This window comes from Oryza brachyantha, chromosome 1 (assembly GCF_000231095.2).
Source record: "Oryza brachyantha chromosome 1, ObraRS2, whole genome shotgun sequence".
NCBI classification, from domain to species: domain Eukaryota; kingdom Viridiplantae; phylum Streptophyta; class Magnoliopsida; order Poales; family Poaceae; genus Oryza; species Oryza brachyantha.
Genome location: NC_023163.2, coordinates 6,225,333 through 6,249,066, shown reverse-complemented (window position 1 = coordinate 6,249,066; position 23,734 = coordinate 6,225,333). Strand labels below are relative to the sequence as shown.

The following is a 23,734-nucleotide window of genomic DNA, read 5'->3' as shown; positions in this document are numbered from 1 at the left end:
TAGCCAACTACAAGCTCCAATTCATCTATAGTCAATCTAATAACCAATTCAAATAATAGTTATCTATAAAACATATACTATCATGTCTCATTTGTCATACACATAATATGTTTTAGAGCCCATGTTGTAGCTAGCTACAAATTAGTATCCCACCTCTCTTTTCTTCCCCCTCCTATCTCTTTAAAATATACTTATAACTTGCTTATAGTCTAATATTATACCTTCTCTCATGAAAGAGTTTGACAGTGAGACAGCTGTACGCCCGTATTGCGAGTACGAGCGATTTAGGGGTGATTATTTAAAAAAAATCAAATGATATATTTATAAACTATAAATAATTTATAAATAAAACATATATATATATATATATTCTTAACGATTAAAAACCAAAGCTTAAATTTTAGCCAACATACATATAGACGAAATGGAGAAGATGGGCGCAGGGACACTCCGACAATCGTTGGTCCGCGACAAGCGTAGCGAAGCGATCCAAATCCAAACTCGTACGGACACGACCCAATCCCCTCGCCCCGCCGCGTCCCCAAAACCCTAGCCTCACCTCGCCGCTACCCCCACTCACGCCAGTCGCTCCTGTTTCCCCCACTGGACTCCTCGAGATGGCGTCCTCGCCGGCGTCGCCGTGGGCCATCCTGGCCGCCATCCCGCGGGTGTCCGCCACCGACGCCGAGATCGGCGGCGCCGACCTTTCCGTCGCGCCCGCCGCGCCGCCGCGGGTCACCATCCTCACCGTGCCCCCGCGCGTGTCGCCGGACCCCACCACGCCGAGGAACTTCCCCTCCGTGCTCGCCGCTGACCCCTCGGGGCTCCTCCTCTTCTCCGCCTCGCAGGGCCGCCCCACGGGCCCGCTCATCGTCGACATGCCCGGCCGCGAGCTCTTCCTGTGGCGCCCCTTCGTCAAGGGCTACTTCGTCTGCGACGCCGTCTCCGCCACCGCTCTCCGCCTCCCCGAGCCCGAGGGGACCATCAGCCACCCGGGTAACCTCGGCCTCGCCGTCGCACCCGGCGGCGGCGGCAGGTACGTGGTCGCCGAGCTCCAGGCTATCTTCGGCGGAGACGTTGCCACGCTGCTCTGCTTCTCGTCGGAGACAGGGGAGTGGGCTGAGAAGAACATCGAGTACCCGCTCCCGAGCCGTCCGTGGGGCAGCCACACCGTGGTCTCGCACCAGGGGAAGCTCTGTGTTACGGACCGGAGCTGACATTGTCTGGATGGAGCTGTTCGGCAAGAGACGGAAGGAATGGCGGGAAGGAGCAAGCGCGTGCGTAATGTTAATTCCCGTGTGAGTGGGCCAGAATGGGCCGTGTGACCAGTGCGTGTGTATGTGTCGGCTTGCATGTCGGTGGCCCAGCTTCTGGAAGCTTGTGGAAGAGCTCGACTCCTTTAAAACTGTAGCACATACAACGAGAGTTCCGGTGAAGTTCGTGTCGTGTTCGATTGATCGTTACGGTTCTAACAAGTTGGTATCAGAGCGCAACAACCCGCGTATTCTCTCGGTTGGCCGGTAAAAATTCCTGGAGCAAGGTGGGAGTTGATTGTTCTGATCGATTCCGCAAAAGCTTTTGCTCCCTTGCTCGGGTTCGGCTGATTTGGAGAGCGGGCATTGAGCGTTCCATCCTGGAGAAGCCAAGGTACTTCACCAAGCAGGCGAAGTCGATCATGGAGCAAGGTGACAAGCTTGATTTGCTGTTGAAGAAGATGGATAAGTCCGAGCACAAGCGGGAGGCCATGGAGCAGCGGAGTCATGCGGATTTCCAAGCTCTGAAGAAGGCGCTGGAGACGCGGGTTCCATTGGTGGAGAAGAAGGTCGATGAACTGGGCGCTTCGGTTCAGGATCTAACCAAGAAGGTAGCCGATATACAGGACAGCTTGGATGCAAATCTGCTCCAACATTCTCCAAATCCGCATCAGCCATCTGGAACGAATCAAAGTACGTATGATTCTCCTCCTTTCGTTTCACCGTCTTCTGGTGCGGTCAGTACCTCGTGCTTTCATCACGGTCAGCTATTTGCATCTCCCATGAATTATTCGGTTCCACCTATGTCTTGTCCTCAGTTTGATGGAGATAATCCTTAGATGTGACGTAGTAATTGTGAGTCATTTTTTGATGTGTATGGTGTGCATCCGGCTAATTGGGTTAAGGTGGCTACGCTGCAATTCGTTGGATTAGCTGCTTTTTGGTTACAGTCGGTTCGTTCTCAGTTGTCTGGTGTGACTTGGGAGGAATTATGTGCAAGGATGTGCAGTAAGTTTACTAAGGATAGACACCAAAATCTTATTAGGCAATGGATTCATCTGATTCAGACTAGCACTGTTTCAGAATATGTGGAAATTTATGATAGTGTGATGCATCAATTGTTGGCCTATGATGAAGCTGCACCTCCTAGTTACTTTGTGACTAGGTTTATTGAAGGTTTGAAGCAGGACATACGGGTTGTGGTTATGGTGCAGAAACCTCGGGATTTGGACACTGCTTGTTCACTGGCTTTATTGCAGGAAGAAGCAGTTGAAGGAACTAAACCTACTTCATTCAGAAGAGCTGAGTCAGCTTTGGTCCCTAGGGCAGTGAAATCTGGATTTCATTCCCAGAATTTCAGAGGATCTACTTCTTCCATGGATGATAAGAAAACTGTTGATCCTGTTAGAACTCAGTCTAGAGATGACAAGATCACTGCATTAAAAGCTTATAGGCGAGCTAAGGGTTTATGCTTCACTTGTGGTGAACGTTGGGGCCGTGACCACAAGTGTGCTTCCACTGTTTAGTTACATGTAGTGGAAGAGTTGATGCAGATTGTGCAGGAGGAAACTGAATCACCTGAGAATGTTATCCTGGAAGAGCAGACTGATTGTTTAATGCATCTGTCTCTTAATGCTTGCAATGGTACAGTGTCTGCTCAGTCCTTCAGGGTTAAGGGCTGGCTTCAAGGAATTGAGTTGTTGATTCTAGTGGATTCTGGAAGTACACACTCTTTCTTGGATAAGCAATTGGCAGATCAACTCAAGGGGTTAACATTGTTGCCAGCTGCAGTTATGGTTAAAGTGGCTGATGGAGGTGAAATGAATTGCACTCACTATCTGGCACAGTGTGAATGGTGGTTACAGGGTCATCAGTTTCAGAATGACTTTAAGGTTTTACCATTGTTTGGTTATGATGCAATACTTGGAATGGATTGGTTACAGCAGTTGGGACAAATGACAGTTAACTGGGAAGAACAGTGGATGCAATTTCTTTGGCATGAAGGGGTCATTAATATTCGTGGCATTCAAGCTAGAACTGACAAACGTGATCAAATTTCATATTTGCAGTTGAAAAGACTTAACAAAATGGGAGCATTGATGCATATGGTGCAATTGTCGGCTGTATCGGTTCAGGAGAGTACACCAGTTTCGGAATCAATTTCAGTGGTGTTATCTGAATTTCAGAGTGTGTTTGAGGAGCCAAAAGAATTGCCACCTAGGAGGTTATGTGATCACCAGATTCCTTTACTTCCGGGTTCTAAGCCAGTGAGCATTCAGCCATATAGGTACAATCCTGCCCAGAAAGATGAAATCGAACGACAAGTGGCAGAAATGTTATCCTCTGGAATAATTCAGCATAGCACTAGCCCCTTCTCTTCTCCTGCCTTGTTGGTTAAAAAGAAAGATGGGTCTTGGCGGTTATGCATTGATTACAGACAGTTAAATGACATTACTATCAAGAGGAAATATCCTTTACCAGTCATAGATGAATTGCTTGACGAACTTGCGGGTGCTAAATATTTTTCTAAATTGGATTTGAGGGCAGGGTATCATCAGATTGGACTGGTTAAGGGGGAGGAACCTAAAACAGCATTTCAAACACATTTTGGTCAGTTTGAGTACAAGGTGATGTCATTTGGTTTGACAGGAGCTCCAGCAACTTTTCAAGAGGCTATGAATGATACTTTGTCACCTGTTCTCAAAAAATATGCCTTAGTGTTTTTTGATGATATCCTTATTTACGGTGCTGATTTAGCTAGCCATGTTGTTCATCTGAGGCATGTTTTGCAGTTATTACATGAGCACCAATGGAAGGTTAAGCTTTCTAAGTGTTCGTTTGGCCAACAACAGCTATTTTATTTGGGGTATATCATTGGAGTTCATGGAGTTTCCACTGATCCAGAGAAAGTCAAGGCAGTTGTTGATTGGCCTGTGCCGAAAAATCTGAAACAATTGAGGGGCTTCTTGGGGTTGGCTGGCTATTACAGGAAGTTTGTCAAGAATTTTGGTGTCATTAGTAAACCATTGACCAATCTGTTGCGAAAAAGTAAAGGTTTTCATTGGGATGACAGGGCTACTCAAGCATTTTTCCAGTTTGAAAAATGCTTTGGTGACAGCACCAGTATTGGCTCTTCCTGATTTTTCTAAGCAATTTTCTATTGAAACTGATGCCAGTGAGATAGGAATAGGAGCAGTGTTACTTCAGGATAACCATCCTATTGCCTTCATCAGTCGGTCTCTTGGACCCATGACAAAAGGGCTTTCTACTTATGAAAAAGAGTGTTTAGCTATTCTGCTTGCAGTTGACCATTGACGATCTTATTTACAGCATGCTGAGTTTTTGATATTAACTGATCATAAAAGTTTGATGCATTTTACATCTCAGCGGTTACATACTCCTTGGCAACACAAGGCATACACAAAATTGTTGGGTTTGCAATTTAAAATTTGTTATAAGAAGGGCACTACAAATTTGGCAGCTGATTCCTTATCCAGATGCTGTCATGGTTCTTCAGTGGAGGTTAATTCTCTGTCTGTTTGCACTCCAACATGGTTGACTAATGTTGTCAAAGGGTATAATGAGGATTCACAAGCTACTAAGTTCCTGACAGCCTTGGCAGTAAATGCTGCAGCCATTCCAAATTTTTCTCTGCACAATGGAATTTTAAAATATAAGAACCGCATTTGGGTGGGTAATAATAGTGAATTGCAGACTAAAATTGTCCATGCCTTACATGACAGCCCAATTGGGGGGCATTCTGGCTTTCCTGTGACTTACAGAAGGGTGAAGGGTCTGTTTGTATGGCCTGGCATGAAAAAAATGGTTAAAACTTTGGTTGATGAATGTGATATTTGCCAGCAAGCTAAACCGGACAGACACAAGTATCCTGGGTTACTTCAACCCCTTACCATACCTGCTGGTGCTTGGCAGACAGTTTCTCTGGATTTTATTGAAGGATTACCCAAATCCAGGTGTTATAACTGCATTTTGGTAGTGGTGGATAAATTTTCAAGTATGCCCATTTTGTTCCTTTGTCTCATCCATTTTCAGCTTCTGATGTGGCCCAAGTGTATATGGAAAATGTCTTTAAGCTTCATGGCATTCCTTTGGCTCTAATTTCTGACCGTGATAGGATATTACCAGTCAGTTTTGGCAGCAGCTGTTTCAAAAGGCTGGTACTAGTCTCAATATGAGCACAGCATATCATCCCTAGACGGATGGACAAACGGAGAGGGTAAATCAGTGTTTGGAGACTTATCTGCGTTGTTTCATCCATGCTTGTCCATCCATGTGGTCTTCCTGGTTATATTTAGCAGAATATTGGTATAACACTAGCTATCATTCAACTTTGGATAAAACTCCTTTTGAAGTTCTGTATGGCCATCACCCTACTCAGTTGGGACTATCAGTGGATTCTTGTGTGGTGCCTGACCTTCATGATTGGTTATCGGAACGCAAGTTCATGGCTCACTCCTGCAACAGCATCTGAATCAGGCTCAACAATTGATGAAATATCAGGCTGACAAATCTCGTTCATTCAGGGAGTTTCATAAAGGAGATCGGGTTTTCTTAAAACTACAACCCTATGTGCAATCATCTGTCGCCCCCCGAGCTAATCATAAATTGTCCTTCAAGTATTTTGGTCCTTTTACTGTGCTGCAACAAATTGGCAAGGCGGCTTATCGGCTAGACCTTCCTGATCATAGTTCCATTCACCCAGTTTTTCATTTTTCTCAGTTGAAGTTGGCCCGTGGAGTTGACAAGATTGTTCCTGCCGTTTTACCGACTTCTTTGGAGACTACTAAAGTTCCGGTGGCCATTCTGGATGCTCAGATTCGTAAGTCCTGTAATTCAGCTGTCTCTCAAGTTCTGGTGAAGTGGTCGCAGGAATCGCCTGAGGATGCTACGTGGGAAGATTTCTTGGATCTTCGTGCTCGTTTTCCACGAGCCTTGGCTTGGGGGCAATCCAAATTTGAAGGGGAGGCAATTGTTAATTTGTTACGGACCCGGAGCTGACATTGTCTGGTGATCCTGAAGAAGATGGAGCTGTTCGGCAAGAGACGGAAGGAATGGCGGGAAGGAGCAAGCGCGTACGTAATGTTAATTCCCATGTAAGTGGGCCAGAATGGGTCGTGTAACCAGTGCGTGTGTATGTGTCGGCTTGCATGTCGGCGGCCCAGCTTCTGGAGGCTCGTGGAAGAGCTCGACTCCTTTAAAACTGTAGCACATACAACTTTGCCAGTTGGCTTGTGAATAATAGGAGAAAGGCGGCGGCGGCGATGGATTCAGTTGAATCGCCGACGAGAGTTCCGGTGAAGTTTGTGTCGTGTTCGATTGATCGTTAGGGTTCTAACACTCTGGTGGGTCGATCTCACCTGGGGCCTTCTCACGTGTGACCCGTTCGACGATATGCCGGTGCTGCGCTTCGTGCCGCTTCCGGAGGGAAAGACGCTGCCTTGCAAGGTTTTTGGGGGAGGGGTGAGACCGACAAGCGCCGCTGCATTCAGCTGAGCGATGGGAAGCTTCGTTTCGTGGAGATCACCCCTGCTGTGGAGCCCATGCTGAGGAATGCCCAGAGTCCCCACTGCTGCGCAGCGAGGATCAGCATGTGGACGCTGTCCGAGCCGGAGGCTGGGCAGTGGACGCCGGAGTTTGATGTTAGCTTTGATGAGATCTGGGCTGATGAGAGCTACCAGCAGACCGGGCTGACGGAGAAGACCCCGGTGCTCGCACTTGTGCATCCCAAGAACGCCGACGTGGTCTACTTCTTCATGGAGGAGCACCTCTTCAGTGTCGACATGCGCGTGAAGAGTGTTGTCGAGTGTGACAAATACGAGCTTATCGAACCACCTAGCAATATTGTCTCTCGCTTGGGAGCTGCCCACTGCACTTACTTCAGGTATCACAAGCTCGCACTTCGCATGCTACTGTGATACTCGTGATATATATATATAGTCATATACTCCTGTGTGCTATTTATGCATTTGTTTGTTCTCCTTGAACGCCATAGCCATTTTTGGATATTGCAAGGTTTTAGGTCTCGTATGGCTGTACACACACACACACACAAACACACATATGTGTGTGTGTGTGTGGTGTGTATATAACGTTTGAAATTATATGCTTGCTGGAATGGAAGTTGCCAAATTTTGTTAGATACCGGAGGTACCCGATAGGACGAGATGCTATTGACCTTGCATGTTTGTCTAATTGTCTCCATGTAAATATTTCTTATCAATCAAAGACCTTAGCACGTTGTAATTTTTTTCCCGGGAATGAAAAAGCGTGATGATCAATTATCTTTGCTCGGTAGGATAGGATGCTTGGTTTGCATGTCCCATTTCTCTTTCGGTTGCATATGTCCAAGATAACATTTCTTGGATTTCTAACAACTTTACTATTTTGTCTTGAGAGCAGATTGCAGTGATACTAGTTTAGCAAGTACTCGAATATTCTTCAATGTTGTAGGTTTTTAATATTCAAGGTTTTAAAAAGATAACTTTTCTTACCAGATATAGATAAACCCATATGGCCATGTAACTATCGTTCCTTTCAGTTTAATGCACCACTAAAAGCGTGCCCAATGCAGCAGTAGCTTAATGTTTTAGCAAAAACATATTAAGTATGCAGTTCATCTTTCATATATTTTCTCACATTTTTCTTGGTGCCACTAGAACTAGTGCTAAACTTGTTATGTTTTTTCAAAAAAATTGTTCTATCAAAGCTCACATTTTGTGTGCTAGTATGAGAGTGAATTTTAAACTCTCTGAGGGGACGTCTCCTCATATATTATATGCTATCTAAATAGTTATTAAAAAAATTGAAAAAATTGTGAAGATAGATTAATATGGCATATATCACTACGCAAACATGCAAGTTAAAATATTATTTCTATAATCCATAATAAAAATAACAAATTAAACTCTAAATAGCATACGTAGACTCACAATCATATATTTGTTGTTTTTGTTATGTATTGTAGAGGAACTTGCATGTTTGTAATTTTTTTAAAGTTTTTTGATAACTATTTAGATGACATGCAATAGATGAGGGGACGTCTCCCTAGGAGTTTAAAACACTTTCCCGTGCTACTATCCGTTCCTACTGGGTGATATTGACTGCCTTGTTACATCCTGCATAGAGGGCCTTTTCTAGGCTACTGATGTACTTTTTTTAATGGAGTGTGCAAGCAAACTGTATTGCTTTCTATTCATAGTATATTTACTTGTTTTAGCACAAGAATTTATTTTCATTGGCATAATGAAGTTATTTTCTTTCATTTGGCATTACTCTTATAATTTTGTAAATGCATGGTTGTGGTATTATGTACTGTGAGCACATCTCATGCTGCTTGGACATTTTTTGACAACACAATTTTGTGTTCATATAACAGTTTGTTGTGATGTTAGGCTGTTAGCTAGCAGGTACTTATATAGTCTCCCTTCTCTAGCTTTTAAATCTTCAATTTCTTAAGGAAGTTGGTTTATGGTCTTGCAATCTTCAGTGGATGCTCACTTGCTTAGTATGTATAAAACCAACATATGTTATGTAACTAATCTAGCACAATTATAAGTATTTTTAGTTATGACTAGATTTATCTATAAATCAGCATATACTATTTGTATATATGTATCAATTCATTAACATCTATATAAATCTAGAGTTCTAGATAATTTTAGAAAATCTCACACTGAAACGGAGATAGGAACTCGCTAGCACGTTAAAATGATCTTAGCAGCTGAGCACCTTCGGTTCAGATAGGTGTCCTTTTCATGTAGGTATGTGTAGACTTTGACAAAAAGCCCCACCGAGAATGGTACATGCCTCTTGAAGTAGCATTGTTAAAGGACATTTGATATGCCAACGTGTTAATAGATGGTGAAGTCAAATGACTGCATCTTTCCATGTCTGCGCTTGAAAAGTTCTTTCTGTTAGTTCATGACAAAGATGTTAGTTGTCTTGTCAGTAATACCTCTCCCCTGAGAATAACCCAGAACAAGCAGCTTTTAAATTTATGCAATGAACTTTTTAAATTATTCCTCTGTTATCTTCATGTCTCCAAGAATAGTCTCGCACTTTCTTGATCATAGTATTATATTCCCTTGATTCATTTCATGCTTCAAATCAAACTACTATATATGTTCTAACTTTTGACTAATATTGTCTCGTTGAAGGTGTGTCTAAAGATGGATATGAACCAAGTCTCACTGAAGAGGATCCTTCACCATCATCCCTAGCATCTCCTGACGTGACAGCATGAGATACATTAGCCAATCTATGTCTAAGTTATCAGGTGATTTTTGCCTTATGGGACCTTTGCTAGTAAACGAGTAGGAATTTTGCTAATTTTGCGCCTGTTAAAGAGGTTCTATGTAATGGCATCTTCTACATATCGCTTATGTGTAGTTGAGTTGTTGGGTGACAGATCATAGTGGTAGAACTCAGTGGTGGTAAACTTGTGATATCTTGGTAAACAAACAGTAACTGCAACACGAGTAGGTGGCACTCTGTAATTCACTAGTTGTGCAAAATATGAAACCCCAGTCAGCAACAACGATATGTTGTGTCGATGACTACAAAGTCTACAATTTGCCATTGATGTTTGTTTTAGGAGCTAGCTCTATATGTCCTGGGTTGATATCTCATGATCATATATATCTCTGAATGCGAGAACTTGTCGAGACGGAGAGATGCAGCGGCGTTCAATGCACCACCAAGCATGAATGCTGATTTGATCTTCTGTATGGTTTTGTACATTCTTCTTGGTTGCATTCACTCAATTGATTCATGTTAATCATCAATCATCGAAAGGTATAGCAAGCATCTCATCAAATTTTGTTAAATTTATTTGTTAGAGTTCACTATTAAAACGATCAGACTTTCTGTTTCGAATGATGCACGGAGATGGGGATCCGTCCGGGCCTCGTACGTTTTCCTTCGCCGATTCGATCCGTGCGCAAACGACGCGACGTGCAAAACCTTACAGACCGTGGTGCACATCACGCGCTGGCGGTGGCGGCGTCGGTGGCCTACGTACGCGGCGTCCGGCGTTCGGCGCCGCGCAGTGGGCCGGTGGCCTACCCGGCCGGCGCTCCAGCGGCTCCGGCGAAGCGCGTAATTTCGTGGTCGGCTACGGCGCGCTCCTCTTCCTGCTCCCGTTCTCCGTACTGGAACTCTCGGTCTCGCGGGCACTGCGCCGCTGTCGATCGGTCCGGGCGTGCACCGCGCGCGGTCACCCCCGCCGCGCTGTCCGTCGCCATCCCTAACGCTCCCGTTCTCCGCCTACGCGCTCGATGCTTCGCAAAGGGCGCGTTCGCAACCGACCAACGGATGAAAATGTTTTCTCTTTTCCATACGCACGCTTCTCAAACGGTGTATTTTTTTAAAAAAAGTTTTATATAAAGGTTGTTTCAAAAAATCAGATTAACTTATTTTTAAATTTACAAAAACTAATACTCAATCAATCATATACTAATGATTTTCTTCGTTTTAGCTGCGCTGAGGAGACTCGGTGCGCCCAAAGTGCAAACGATGGTAGCAACACCGTCGTGGTGGGTGCTGGACGAATGGTGGTGCATGCTTGACAAATGGTAACCGATGGCATGCGCTGGTTGCTTTGGCTGATGGTGATAGTGAGGAGGGATTCACATCCTCTAGTAGAAACCCGTGTCTCTTTTGTCTTATGCTTTTTAAGGGTTTTTTAAGTGCACTAAAAATATGTATATAAAAATTTTATTTATAAATTATTTTTCGTTTATAAATATATTATTTGTCAATCACTCCTAAGGGTTATTAACCAGAGTTTTTCTTGTACTATATCAATAACCTTAACAAGAGTACCATTTATGAAAAGGAAACTAGAGATATAGAAAATTCGATACCTAGCTCTATGTACTATATCAATAACCTTAAAATTTCTTTATTGACGGTTAGCCACGTAAAGATTCCAGCGTGATTGCATATCCGTTAGCTAATTCCACTTCATCCATCCCATATGCCATAGTACGTATAAGCACCGTTAGTGTTTGAAATTTGTATCAGAATATAAGTATAGAGTGTTACTTCTCACACTCTCACTTTCATCACTTTAGTTTTTATTTTTTTTTTCTCTTAACCAATATGTGTGAGATGTGTCAACATATTTTGGGGTGAAGGGAGTACGGTCTGTTCACTGCAGTTGTATTCAGAATTCCGGCTAGGTGCAAACAAGTATGGTAATATATTATGATGTTTTTATTCATGAAAGGTAGAAAGATTGTGTCCAAGGCACACGAGGTGAGTTCTTAATTACACGGTGGCAAGATGCGACCAACTTTGGAACGGAGAAAGTTCGTGGGGATTTTGAACAATTTTTATAAAATAAATTATGCAAAACTTTTGCGTTGCAAAGAAGCCACATCAAAATCCCAAACACGCAGTCGTATGTTCATGAATTGAAATGTCGGTATTTGTGAAAAGCATCTCTTTGTTAGCTTATTTACCACATTACAAAAATGAATTTCGAAACTTCATTTTTAGTTTTTTTTGTAGTTATCTTTTTTTCAGAGCATCGTCTTTTAAACCTCAGCATATTGCATATATAAAATTTTAACTAGTAAAATTCGTTCATTTTTTTTCAAAGTTTATCAGCCATTACTCAAAAGATCACAGGTCAGTTTGGACGTCACATTATACGCCTCCTATTTTAGTTCTTTTTTTTTCGATATCGCTTATTTACTTAATTATTATTTGTTATAGTTTAATTTTTTTGCATTAACTTCTACTCGTTCCATTTCATATATAGAAACATTTTGATTTATTTGCTGGTCATTTTTAGGTTAACCAAATTAATACAGAAACTTTTTTACAGTTCTATAGAAGTAAATATTTTATATGTCATTAGTTTGAAAAAACCGAAAAAAAATATAGATAAAACTTTTATATGTGTGTCCATAGTAATTTAAAAGTAAACATTTTAAAATAACCTAAGATTAACTCCAAAATTACCCTAAACCCAAGAGCCAAACGATGAGAGCTCATGTGCATATTTACTGTTGGTCTGGCGTTGGGCTGTTGGACCTTTGGGCTCGAGATGGGCTTTCAGCCCTGGCCCCAAGCTCTCTCTATATAGGCAAGCCCAAGTTGGCTTCAAGCTTTATCCCCATTCTCAACTCGATCAGCAGCAACGAGGCGATCGAGTAGCCGAGTACCAACTCAAAACATCTCGAGTAAGCGCGCGCGTCCATGGAGATGGCGGCGGCGGAGGGGGCGCAGAGGGCGGCGCTGGAGCGATGGGCCATCCTCCCCTGCATCCCGCATGTGGTGTACGACGAGGTGAACCTCCCACCCGGAGTCGACGTCCATCTCTACTTGACGGCCGCTCCGCGCGCCTCCCGCCTCACGGTGGCGCGCCGCATCGCCCCCGACCGCAAGGCCACCGACAACCACCCGTACGTCGCCGCCGTCGATCAGCACGGCCGCCTCCTCCTCTACGCCACCCTGGGACACTCGCGACCGCCCTACCTCGACAGCTTCCACCCTGGCCCGCTCGGCGAGCACCACGGCTTCCCCAAGGCTTACTTCGTCTGCAGCGCGACCACCGGGGTGGCCTCCCGCATCCGCGACCCCGACCGCCCGATTGGCCATCCAGGCAACGCCGGCCTCCTCGGCTACTCCACGGGCTACTACGTCGCCGAGCTCCAGCCCGCGCCCACGACCGGCACCGCCACGCTCATCTTGTACTCCTCAGATTCCGGTGCCTGGACCGACGAGAAGCTCACCTACCCGCCGCACGACCGGCCATGGGGAGGCAACGGCGTGGTCTCACACCAGGAGAGGCTCTGGTGGGTGGACCTCTCCTACGGCCTCCTCACCTGCGACCTCCCCCACCGCCACCATGGGGACCTGCTCTACGTCCCGCTCCCGGAGGGCTGCGAGCTTCCAGCGGGCGCGGTGGACCTCGAGAAGAGCCGCTCCGTGGGGGTGAGCGCCGGCCGGCTGCGGTACGTGCAGATCGACGAGCGCGACGGCGACCCGATTGTCAGCATGTGGACGCTGATTGATCAGCACGCCGGGACATGGCATCTCGACTGCGAGGCGCCCTTCGAGGCGATCTGGGCCGACGAGGTGTATCGCGGTACAAATCTGCCGCCGTTGGTCCCCGCGGTGGCGCTCATCCATCCGGAGCACCCCGGCGACGTGGTCTACTTCTTCCTGCACTCCCGTCTCTTCGCTGTGGACGTGCGCTTGCGCAGGGTCCTCGAGTGGCAGTTCTTCGCGATGCTTCACCCACCGATGGCATACCACTCGTCGCAGTTCGTCCGTGCCTGGAAGATGTCGTCCATTCCAGATTCTGGTACGTATCGAAATTCGCAACTGCATAATGTTCTTAGTTTTGGTGTGTTGCTCCGTCCATGCATGTTGTTTTCCCATTTTAAATTACACTAGATTTTGTTGTCCATATGCTCTGGGAGTAATGCTCATGATCCTGTGTTCTTATACGAAAATTCCATATTTGCATTTCTTACTGTGCAATCTGCCAGTATAACATGACTGATATCAATAATGCCCTCTGTTCATGATATTCTGGATGATCTTCTTCTCGCATTTTTTTACTGTGGAATTTGTCAGTATATGAATTTGTCGCATGATATTCTGTTCAAGACGCTTCACACCTGCATAAACAGTTGTTACTGTCGATCCCAGGGTCAGTTTAAACCTGAATTAAGGGATGGGCCCATAAACAGTTTCAAGGCTAGTGCACCTCATTCTGAATGCTGCATATACATGCTTGCTTGAACTTCCATAAATTTATCATTTCCAGTCTACAGGATTGGAGTAAACTCCACACGTGCATGTATAGCTAAATGCCTTATGAAGCAATTCTGTTAATCAATAGTCCCTTCTAGGAATGCAGATGAGTAATAGCTTCTTCTTGCTTTGACAAACTACGTACAACCTATGAACAAATTAAGGCCCCTTTGATTAAAAGAATATTTCTATAGGAATTTTTTCTACGAAATCCTTTGAATCAAAGGAATGAACCCTATGAAATTCCTATGGAATATCTCTTCCCATATAAGTTTTGAAGGAAATTTAACAGACAGAAAAAAATCATATGAGTCTTTATCTTTACTCGAATTTTCCTGTGTTTTTCCTGTGGTCCAATCAAACGGTTATTTCTACGTTTTTTCTATGTTTGCAATCTTCTGTTTTACACATACATTCCTGTCAGAATCATATGTTTTATTATGTTCCTCCGTTTTTTTCATTCTTGTGATTGAAAGGCGCCCTAAGTTTCCATATGTGAGTATGTGACTGCATCATTGTTCGCTCGTTTTGAAGATGAAACTCCTATCGACCCCGTTCGTCCTCCACTGACCCGGGGGGTCCCGGCTGCACCAATACACGAATCCTGGGCATCGTCGTCGATCCTGGGAGATGCCCCACTCCAGAGAAATCACATAGTGCACAGCAAATGGCCGGCACAGGCCATGATGATGAGTGCCAATCCGCCCAAGGCTCCCAGCTCACAGATTCCTTTCGAGCGTTGCCACATCGTAGACGGCGCCGGGCTGGTGAGGACGGACGAGGAAGAATGCCCCCTCTGCGTGCAGCCAATGACACCGGACGAAGTCCTCAGCGTGCTGCCGTGCGGGCATAAGTTCCACAAGGGTTGTAACGATCTGTGGCTGTCTCGCCCTTCGCCGCCCAGTTGCGCCTGCTGTTGTGTGTGAGGGGCCGGCCAGAAGAGTCTTGGTTTTGGAATTGGAGTCGACTTTCAAAGCATCGTTCTTCGTTGATCTTGATCTTGGCCTGTATTGGGACAATTGGCGATGAGATCCGCTGCATATTAGTGCGACTAGCCTGATCGCAGCAGGAGCAAGACATACTCTGTGTACATGGAAGCTCATGTGGGAGCACCTTAAGTGCTTTCGTATCTGGAGTTGATATCCTCTGTTCCTCTCGGTTAAATCAACTAAGTTGGTCCATGACATCGATCTGCCATATGCTATCTCTGCTTATTTGGCATTCTCCTGACAGATTTTGTTCTGAGATCGAATGCTATCTTGTAGAACATGAGTGTCCTTACTCCTTATAAATTTTCAGATATTTTTCGTCTCGATATCTTAATCCTGACGGCGCGCGTTTTCTGTTCCTTTTGACCGAGATGTAACCGGTGATCGAATTGGTGGCGTCTACGAGTATATCACGTCAAACCGATTGCGGCCGAGTTATATTTTTTCATTTTTACATACATGTTTTTCAAACAGTTAAACGTGTATAAAAGAGTTGCTTTAGAAAACGAAATCAAACTATTTTTATGGTCATGCAACTATTAATTAATCGTATATTAATTCCTTGAGCAATTTTTTACCATTCTAGAGAAGATAACAAGAGGTATCTCTTGGTACTTAGATAAAAGGTTAAAATTTTGATACCTCTCAGTAGCTAGTAAATGACTATATAATTGCTCCAATTCGTTAGTTTCTCGTTCTGGTTACTAAACCTAACGAACAACGCGGCCTTCCTAATTGAAAGATACGCTCCTGATTCCTATATAAGCGTGCATATGGTTGCTTCTTTTTGCCCTACGCATGCACGATTGATCGAGAAACCCAAAGAGACGATGGGACTTCGTTTCAAGACCGTGGTCCACATCGCGCTGGCGGCGTCGATGGCCTACGCGGCCTTCGGCGCCGCGGTGGCCTACCCGGCCGGCGCTCCGTCGGCTCTGGCGACCGCGTTCGTGCTCGGCTACGGCGCGCTCCTCTTCCTGCTCCTGTTCTCCGTCTACGCGCTCGAGTTCCTGCGGCCACGGAACCCGATCGACCTCACGCCGCTGTCGATTCTCGCGTGCGGCACGGCCACTCCGGTCGCGCTCTCCGTCGCCGTCCTGACGGTGCTCAGCCAAGGAAGAGCCGGCGGCGACCTCGCCTTCACCACCTGCGCCGTCTAGGTCGCCGACGCAGCCGCCATCTTGTCGCTCGCGTGGTGCCTCACGGAGGGTGGCACCATCGCCGTGGCTTTAACCACAGGAAGGGACAGCACGAGGAAGTTATGAAAAAGCACTGAGGCGGATGCAAAAGCCTGAGCCCGGGTCCGACGGCCCTGACGCCGCCGCCGCCGCCGCCGCTGACGACCGGCACGCGGTTGGCGAGGCCAAGACTCGGTTTGCGGTGGCCGTGTCGGCTGCGTGCGCGGTCGGCGGCGGCGTTGTGGTCGGCGGCGTGTCCTTCACAGGTGTCTCCTACGCCGCCGCCTACTTCGCGCTCCCGACGTGCCTCTTGTACTTCCGGGACACGTACCCTTATCCGGCGAACCACATGCCAGAGCAGCTCCGGTGGTGCTACGTCTCAGCGCCCGTGGCCGTTGCGTGGCACTCCCGATTCGTCATGGCGGCGGCATGGCAGGCAACCGCGTTGGACATCAAGCTCGTCGCCGTCACCGGCATCGTGTTGGCAGTAGATGCCGCTGCGGTTGGGCTTCTCGGGTGGCGCAGCATGACGGAGATGACGAAGCCTCGTGGTGCACGTGCAAGCGCCTCGGAGATCGTCGCGTCGTTTGTGATGGTTTGCTTACGGTATTGGTTGTATCTGCACGTTTTCTACATCGTTGGTAATGGCTCGCAGAGATGGTTCAATTAAAAGGAATTTTACCGTCTCTAAGATGTACCTCTATCTACTAATATTTTAGTGCAAAATTTAATAAACTTTACACTATGATATAGCTACTAATATTTTAGGACATGTTTGATGCCTTGCATGCAACGTTGGCCTAGCTATGCGCGTGCAGGGTACGCACGTTTGCTTGTGTGAGCAGAGCTGTGAGCCTGTCTCATGCCTTGCAAAATTGAAGTGTGCGTCTAGCTGCGCGAAAACATAATTGGAGTTTGTTTCTCACGAGCCTGGCCGAGACGTGCTAAAAACAGTCAATGTGGCTACCTCGTATTGGCTCCAAAAAATGCAGCTAGGCTAAATGCATGCAACCAAACAATTTCTGTACCAAGTCTGACTAGCTAAATACGAGAAACCAAACATCTAAACATTGTTTGTGCGCACCAGGATCACTTGAGCCATCTTCATAGATACAATCCATGACGAATATTATGTGGGTAATTAAACACATCCTTAATAAATTCTGTCGATCGGCCCCATCACTATATCAGTGTCACATAATTATCAATGCATGATATTATATAAAACCCTTTTTGGGTGCTCTCTCTTACCTCTTGGTGGTAAGAACAAACACCAAAGCCTAGCCATTGATTGTTTATTTGATTAAAAATTATTTTCACCTTATTATTAATAAATTGGAGCAAGAAGCAAAAGAACTAATGACCATAAATAAGTCTTTATTGATTGAGTGACACATGCACGAAAATAGTGAGTAAATAAAGTAACACATTATTTAAATAATTTTGTTCATTTGAATATGACTACAGAAGGAAGTTGCGAAATTCAAACCAAGTTTATTATATTTTGTACTTAAAACAAATACATGATTGGTTTAAACTTTCAAATTCTAGATATGTGAAAGAAAAAATGAAATACAATTCAAAACTTTAAATCTTTATAGGTTTTAAAAATGCTTTATATCTGAATTCTTAATTTGTAATATCAATAGGAATTTTATGAGATTTTGATCATAGAGTTTTAATTTTATTCATATTCAATATATATGTAGTAGACCTATATGTATATCTACTGAATTGAAAAGCACTTTTTTGCATGTTGTAATCCAAATACGAAAATATGGCAAATAAAAAGTCTTTTCATTTATACATTTTTATAAGCAGCAATCAGCAATCTTTGTACAGAAGGTTCAACCGTTCAATATAATTCATTTATTTCCTATTTTGTGATCTATTACCTCTAATGGGGTAAGATAAATGTCAGTCGCAGGATTGATGGGCAATGAACGGACAAAAAAGAACGTGGAGTGGAGTACTCAAAATTTCCTTATTGTATATACTTAGGTTAATTCAACATATGAATACATAAAAGTTGCTTGTTCAAAGTAGTTTTACGTGTCAAACTTAATTTATGTAGAACAGTATTGAAAGGACACTGCTAAGCTAATGCTATTCTCTTCGATCTAGCTTCACCCACGATCGATATGGCAGGGGGGCCATAGTTACATACTTACATTGTCCACGTGGCCATCCCTGGCGAGAATTTTTCTTATTTTTAAATCTTTTTAATAAATAATTTTATTACTAAAACTTGAGAGAAAATATTTTCACCGTATAAACCTTTTGGCTACGCTATTTAGTAATAAAATTATTTATTAAAAAAGTTTTAAAAATAAAAAATTCCCCTGGCGACGCCATATCCACGGTGATCTCGCCACGCGATTCCAGAAGGAATGTTTTACACTGTCCATGTTGTTGGAAAGTCGCATATGGTAGTAGTACAAAAACGTTTGTAATGTTAGGTTGATGTCACCCTAGCTAGTTACTTCAACTGCTCGCCCTGTTCCACAAATCACAACATAGGAATTTCTAGCTACACCTAGATTCACATTCACATACATACTAATAAAGTACAAATTATATATATTCATTATAAATGAATCTAAATAACAAGGATAGAAAGTATTTTATTATATTGGAGGAAACAAAAAAAAATCACCGGTAGTATCACTGGATGTTACGGGACTGATATATACTGGAACGTAATGATCTGAATAAAAAGGACTTTTTTTTGAATAACATCCAGAGTAGGAGAAGAACTGATAAAAAAAAGAAATAGCAATCGTCAACTAAAATTTTAGTAAATTTAAAATATCTAATTGAATGCAATATAATTTTCTGAACAGTCCAGAGTAGGCGACGCAAGACTTACGTTATCTTCAATTAATTGAATGCATTGAAATAAAATAAAGTAGCGAGGGTCTTCATAAAATTTTGTTATATATGTTTTAAAGTGATTTCTAGGGGTAATAATGGGTCAATGCTCTTGGGTCCTTTCACAACTTTATTAAACCTTTAAATATCTTTAGCATAAAAATTTATAAAAATTTCAGCACATCATATTTTAAACCCCAAGACATAAATGATTAAATGTAATATAGAAAAAGTTAGGTCTATTATTCCCCCTTACGTCCACTCTGCAGCTTGAGGAGCACAACTCCTTGGGCCGACAAGAAAGCCCAACAATTGCCTCATATAAGTCAATGACCTCACCAATCAACTCACGCCTCGGCTGCGTCACGTGCTCCGGCAGTCCGGCCGGCCGGCCATGTCGAAAGCAGACGACGACGATGCTGCGGCGGCGGTGGCCATCGATCCTAGCGGTGGACCGTACGTCCACGCCGGATCACCCGGTAGGGTACGTAGGGGTCTCGACGTCGGGTTGCTCAATCTCAATCTGGCAAGCGTCTCCACCGTCATCGTCGTGGGCCACGGCTTCGTCGTCCCGGAGAGCAAGTACATACGGCAGCCGTTGCCGCCGTGCAGCCATCGTCACTGCCGACGACCCCTCGGGCCTCCTCCTCGTCTGCGCCAGCCCACCTCCACGACTGGCAGCCGCACGACCCTCTCGTACGTGCGCCAGCCGATGATCGACGAGAGGACGTCGAGAACAACAAGTTAATCAACAACTCCTCTGTGACGCGGCGTGGTGAGCCGCACTGTCGACTCCTGCAGGGTCGCCGAACGCTGTCCAGCGAGCTCTTGTGGATCTCTCCCACGGCCACCTCCGCTTGCGATCCCGATCGCCGGGCGCGCCGCCCCACGCCGGTGCTGCGCTGCGCTACGTACGTACGTCGTCTCCCCGGGCCGGGCCCCGGAGCTGTGTGGTCCCCGTCGCGGGGGAGGCACCCGGCCGTTTCCCGCCGTCGACGGGCATTGACAGGCGCCGCTGCATCGACGGCGCAAGAACTAAGGTACGTGCAAATCGATCGACCGCACTCAGACCCGCATGACAACGCTGCCGGCTCGGACGCTCGACGGGGAAGAAGTTTTTTAACACACGAGTCTATATACACTACACTCATTACTTGCATGTCATCTAAATAGTCATCCAAAAATATGAAAAAATTTGACAAGATAGTTTGACATGAGTTATATCATTCCACCAACATGCAAGTTTAAATTTAACTTCTACAAGTTATAGCAAAAATAACAAAAACAATTATGAATATGCGTAGACTTAGTTTTTTTTCTACAACTTATAAAAGTTGAATTTACATATTTGTAAAGTTATACTGTTTAACTTCGCCGATGCCTGGGGCGACAGAAGCAGCACATTATAATCTTCCGCTGTGGATATGAAGATGTCACCGCCTCGCCGACGCTGCTTCCCCGGGATGTTGACGACGGTATGTTTGTTGCCTACTTCTTGCTTGAATGCATTTTAAGCTAGCGGGAATCCTTATAAACCCATCCTCTCGTCTATCGCATGTTATCTAAGTTAGTTGATAAAATTTTAGAAAAATATTAAGACATATTCATATGAGATATATCACTGCACAACACAGTCGAAATGAAATATGACTTCTACCCGTTATAATGAAATTAACAAATACTACATACGTTTCATATTGTAAAAGTTTCTAGCCTTACCTAAAATCACCGATTGATGAATATATATAACTAAATTCATTAGCATCTATATGAATCTAGGCAAGAAAGTCTTACATTGTGAAACGGAGGGAGTATGATGTTAAACATGAGCATAGCAGTAATAGTTTAAAATTTTGAGTTAATTATACTTTGGGCATATTTTATTATCCAAGTTTACTTTAAGGGTTTTTTACCATTCTTGAAAAGTACCTTGAAATACAAAATAATTTAGTGTAAAATTTTGGTATCTCAAATTACATTGTATCTTAAGGTATTAAATTTTTACACCAAAAATATGGTATCTTGCGATACTTTTTTAAGAAAGTTAAAAAACCTCTTACTTTACACCACCAAAAATATAACTTTCACTTTGGATTGTATAAAGTTACTATTGTTATGGTTTGTACCATAATGAACAACTTTTCTCATCATATGTAATCTTCTTTTTTGCTAAATATGGACTGCACATAGATGCCAAAGCTGATGTATTTTAGGTCATGGATGCATACACAAATTCACTAGGGGTGGTCTGAACCGCGGAAATGTTAAATTTATCTAGTCTAAAATAAAATATAGGTTTAAAGATAATCCAAATTGAAATTTGGGTAACAACATGAAGGCCAAAGTGCAATTTACTTTTTTCCTAAAAAATGTTATAACCGACAAAACTTATATTTGTACTTATATATTTTATAGAGTGATATATCTTGTTAATTTTTTAGAACTATTTAAATGTTAGACAAATGACGATGATACATTCTCTCAAGAGGTTAGAATCATTTTCTCAAGCTAAGCTGCTCTGCCTTTGTTGTTTGTGCATTTGATTTAAAAAAATATGACATAAACTAGTCAATTTTGCCATGTGTTATGTGCTTCGCTACATTTTTGCACAGCCTATTATAATTTGTCATGCTTGTAAACAGGACAAATATAATTCATACGTCTTGCTTTAAAAATATTCTTTTTCATAGTTGCATTGTTCCCTTTTTTTTTCCAAACTTCATATTGGGCGCGTTCGCAGGAGGGTCATCGGACTAATCTATTCCTCTTTTTTTTCATGTGCACGCTTTTCAAACTACTAAACGGTATTTTTTTTTCTAAAAACGTTTATACGAAAGTTATTTAAAAAATCATATTATTTTATTTTTCAAATTTAAAATAGATAATACTTAATTAATCATATTCTAATAACGTTTCTCGGGTGATTAGCTGCATCCCGACATGGGAGTGCCTTTGCGAACGAGCCCATTCTGAACTGGACCAGGGATTAGTCAAATCTGCTTAGCTTCAGAACATATGTATGGCATTAGTGTATAATTAAGGGGTCGTTTGGTTGCCACATAACCTTGGCACGTATTGTCACACTTGCCTAAAGTATGGTTATTAAATTCTTAGCCGCACCATAGCAAAACTAATGAAAATCTTGCTATACTTTTTTGAGCTATTCATATATGTGACCTACGTAGTAGCTAATTTGTTGACAGATAGTCTTGTTATAATTATGGCTGCAACTAAACAGCTGCCAGATTTGTCCCGATAGATTGTTAAGGACCATATATGTACTTAGAAGCATACCGTGGTTGTTGCCCGAAGTACTTAATACTCCCTCCGTACATATTTAATTGACGTTTAGGACAAATTACAAAAGGAAATAAGTTAAAATGTTTGTCCAGAATGACAAATATGATCAGTAGCACTGTTTTCAGACACACTGCTTAATAAAATTGATTTGAAAGGACTTATTATAGTCTGTCATGCTTCTAAACAGGATAGTATGATTTGTCTGCCAATCTCTCAGTTTCGTAGTTGCATTGGTAATTTTTTTTCCCGAGCTTGATATTCTGAATTTGGTTAAGGGATCAGAGACATTTGTTTAGCTTCAGAACACCTCTATGGTATATTAGTATCATTTATTTAAGTTTGTCCCGATAAATTTGTTAAGGTCTATGTATGTACTTAGAAGCAAACCGTGCTTATTCCCAGAAGATCTCGAGAACAAATGTATTGTTCTATGATCAATAGCACTGTTTCAGACGCATTAGGAAGCACAGCATCTGATCTTATGACAGATATTACAACTTACTCCTGCTTGGGAGCATTAACCGGATCGCTGATCAACTATTAGATAGACTGGAGTTGAAATACCGGATTGCAACTCGAACAGTAGGATAACTTCCCCCTTTTTTCGGCTGCCATTTGTGCTGTTTGTACTGTTGATGCTCACAGAACGCACGCAAGGCCCAACTGAGCTACTCTCTGAAATTACTGCTTAGCACTTGTTCATCCTGTCCAATCCTTTCTGCTCAGTGATTTTTATTTGCAAACAACTGGCTCCTACAGGAGTAAGTAACCATATAGTTTGTACTCCTGCTTGGGAGCATTAACCGGATTACTGATCAAGATCAACTATTAGACAAGAGATTTGCTCTGGTCCAACAAAAAATATCTCGAGGTACCAAATCATTTCTCATCATTGGATCTAGCTGAGTAGGATGTGTGTTGTTAGATCTAATGATCAGAAACAATTTGGTACCGCGAGATATCGATACTTCGAGATATTTTTTGATGAACTGGAAAATTGCTCACTAGAGTTGAAGTATTAGATTGCAACTCACGTAGTAGGATAATTTCCCCCTTTTTCGGCTGTCATTTGCGATGTTGGTACCGTTGATGCTTACAGAACGCACGCACCGCCCAACTGAGTTACTGTCTGAACAAAGCTTCAGACTCGGTTAGAACTTACCGGTTAGCACTTGTTCATCTTTGCCCAATCCTTTCTGCTCAGTGATTTATATTTGCAAACAACTTGCTCCTACAGGAGTATGCGATCATATTGCTTCACCGATGCTGATCTAACCATGTCTCTCATTCTCTCAAGTCTCAACAGATGTTTGGTTGGCTGAGTTTATATGGCCATCCGGAGAAAGATGAA

General features: G+C 43.5%; 1 protein-coding gene and 1 pseudogene across 1 annotated transcript; both read left to right on the top strand.

Annotated features, from left to right (window-relative positions):
• Positions 1–617: 617 nt before the first annotated feature.
• LOC121055944 lies at positions 618–9,516 on the top strand (annotated as a pseudogene).
• A 2,896-nt stretch (positions 9,517–12,412) lies between these two features.
• LOC102709978 lies at positions 12,413–15,314 on the top strand. Its single transcript, XM_040519948.1, has 2 exons — positions 12,413–13,590; positions 14,580–15,314. The coding sequence occupies exons 1-2, from the start codon at positions 12,480–12,482 to the stop codon at positions 14,969–14,971; spliced, it is 1,503 nt and encodes a 500-aa protein (XP_040375882.1). The 5' UTR covers positions 12,413–12,479; the 3' UTR covers positions 14,972–15,314.
• The last annotated feature ends 8,420 nt before the right edge of the window (positions 15,315–23,734 follow it).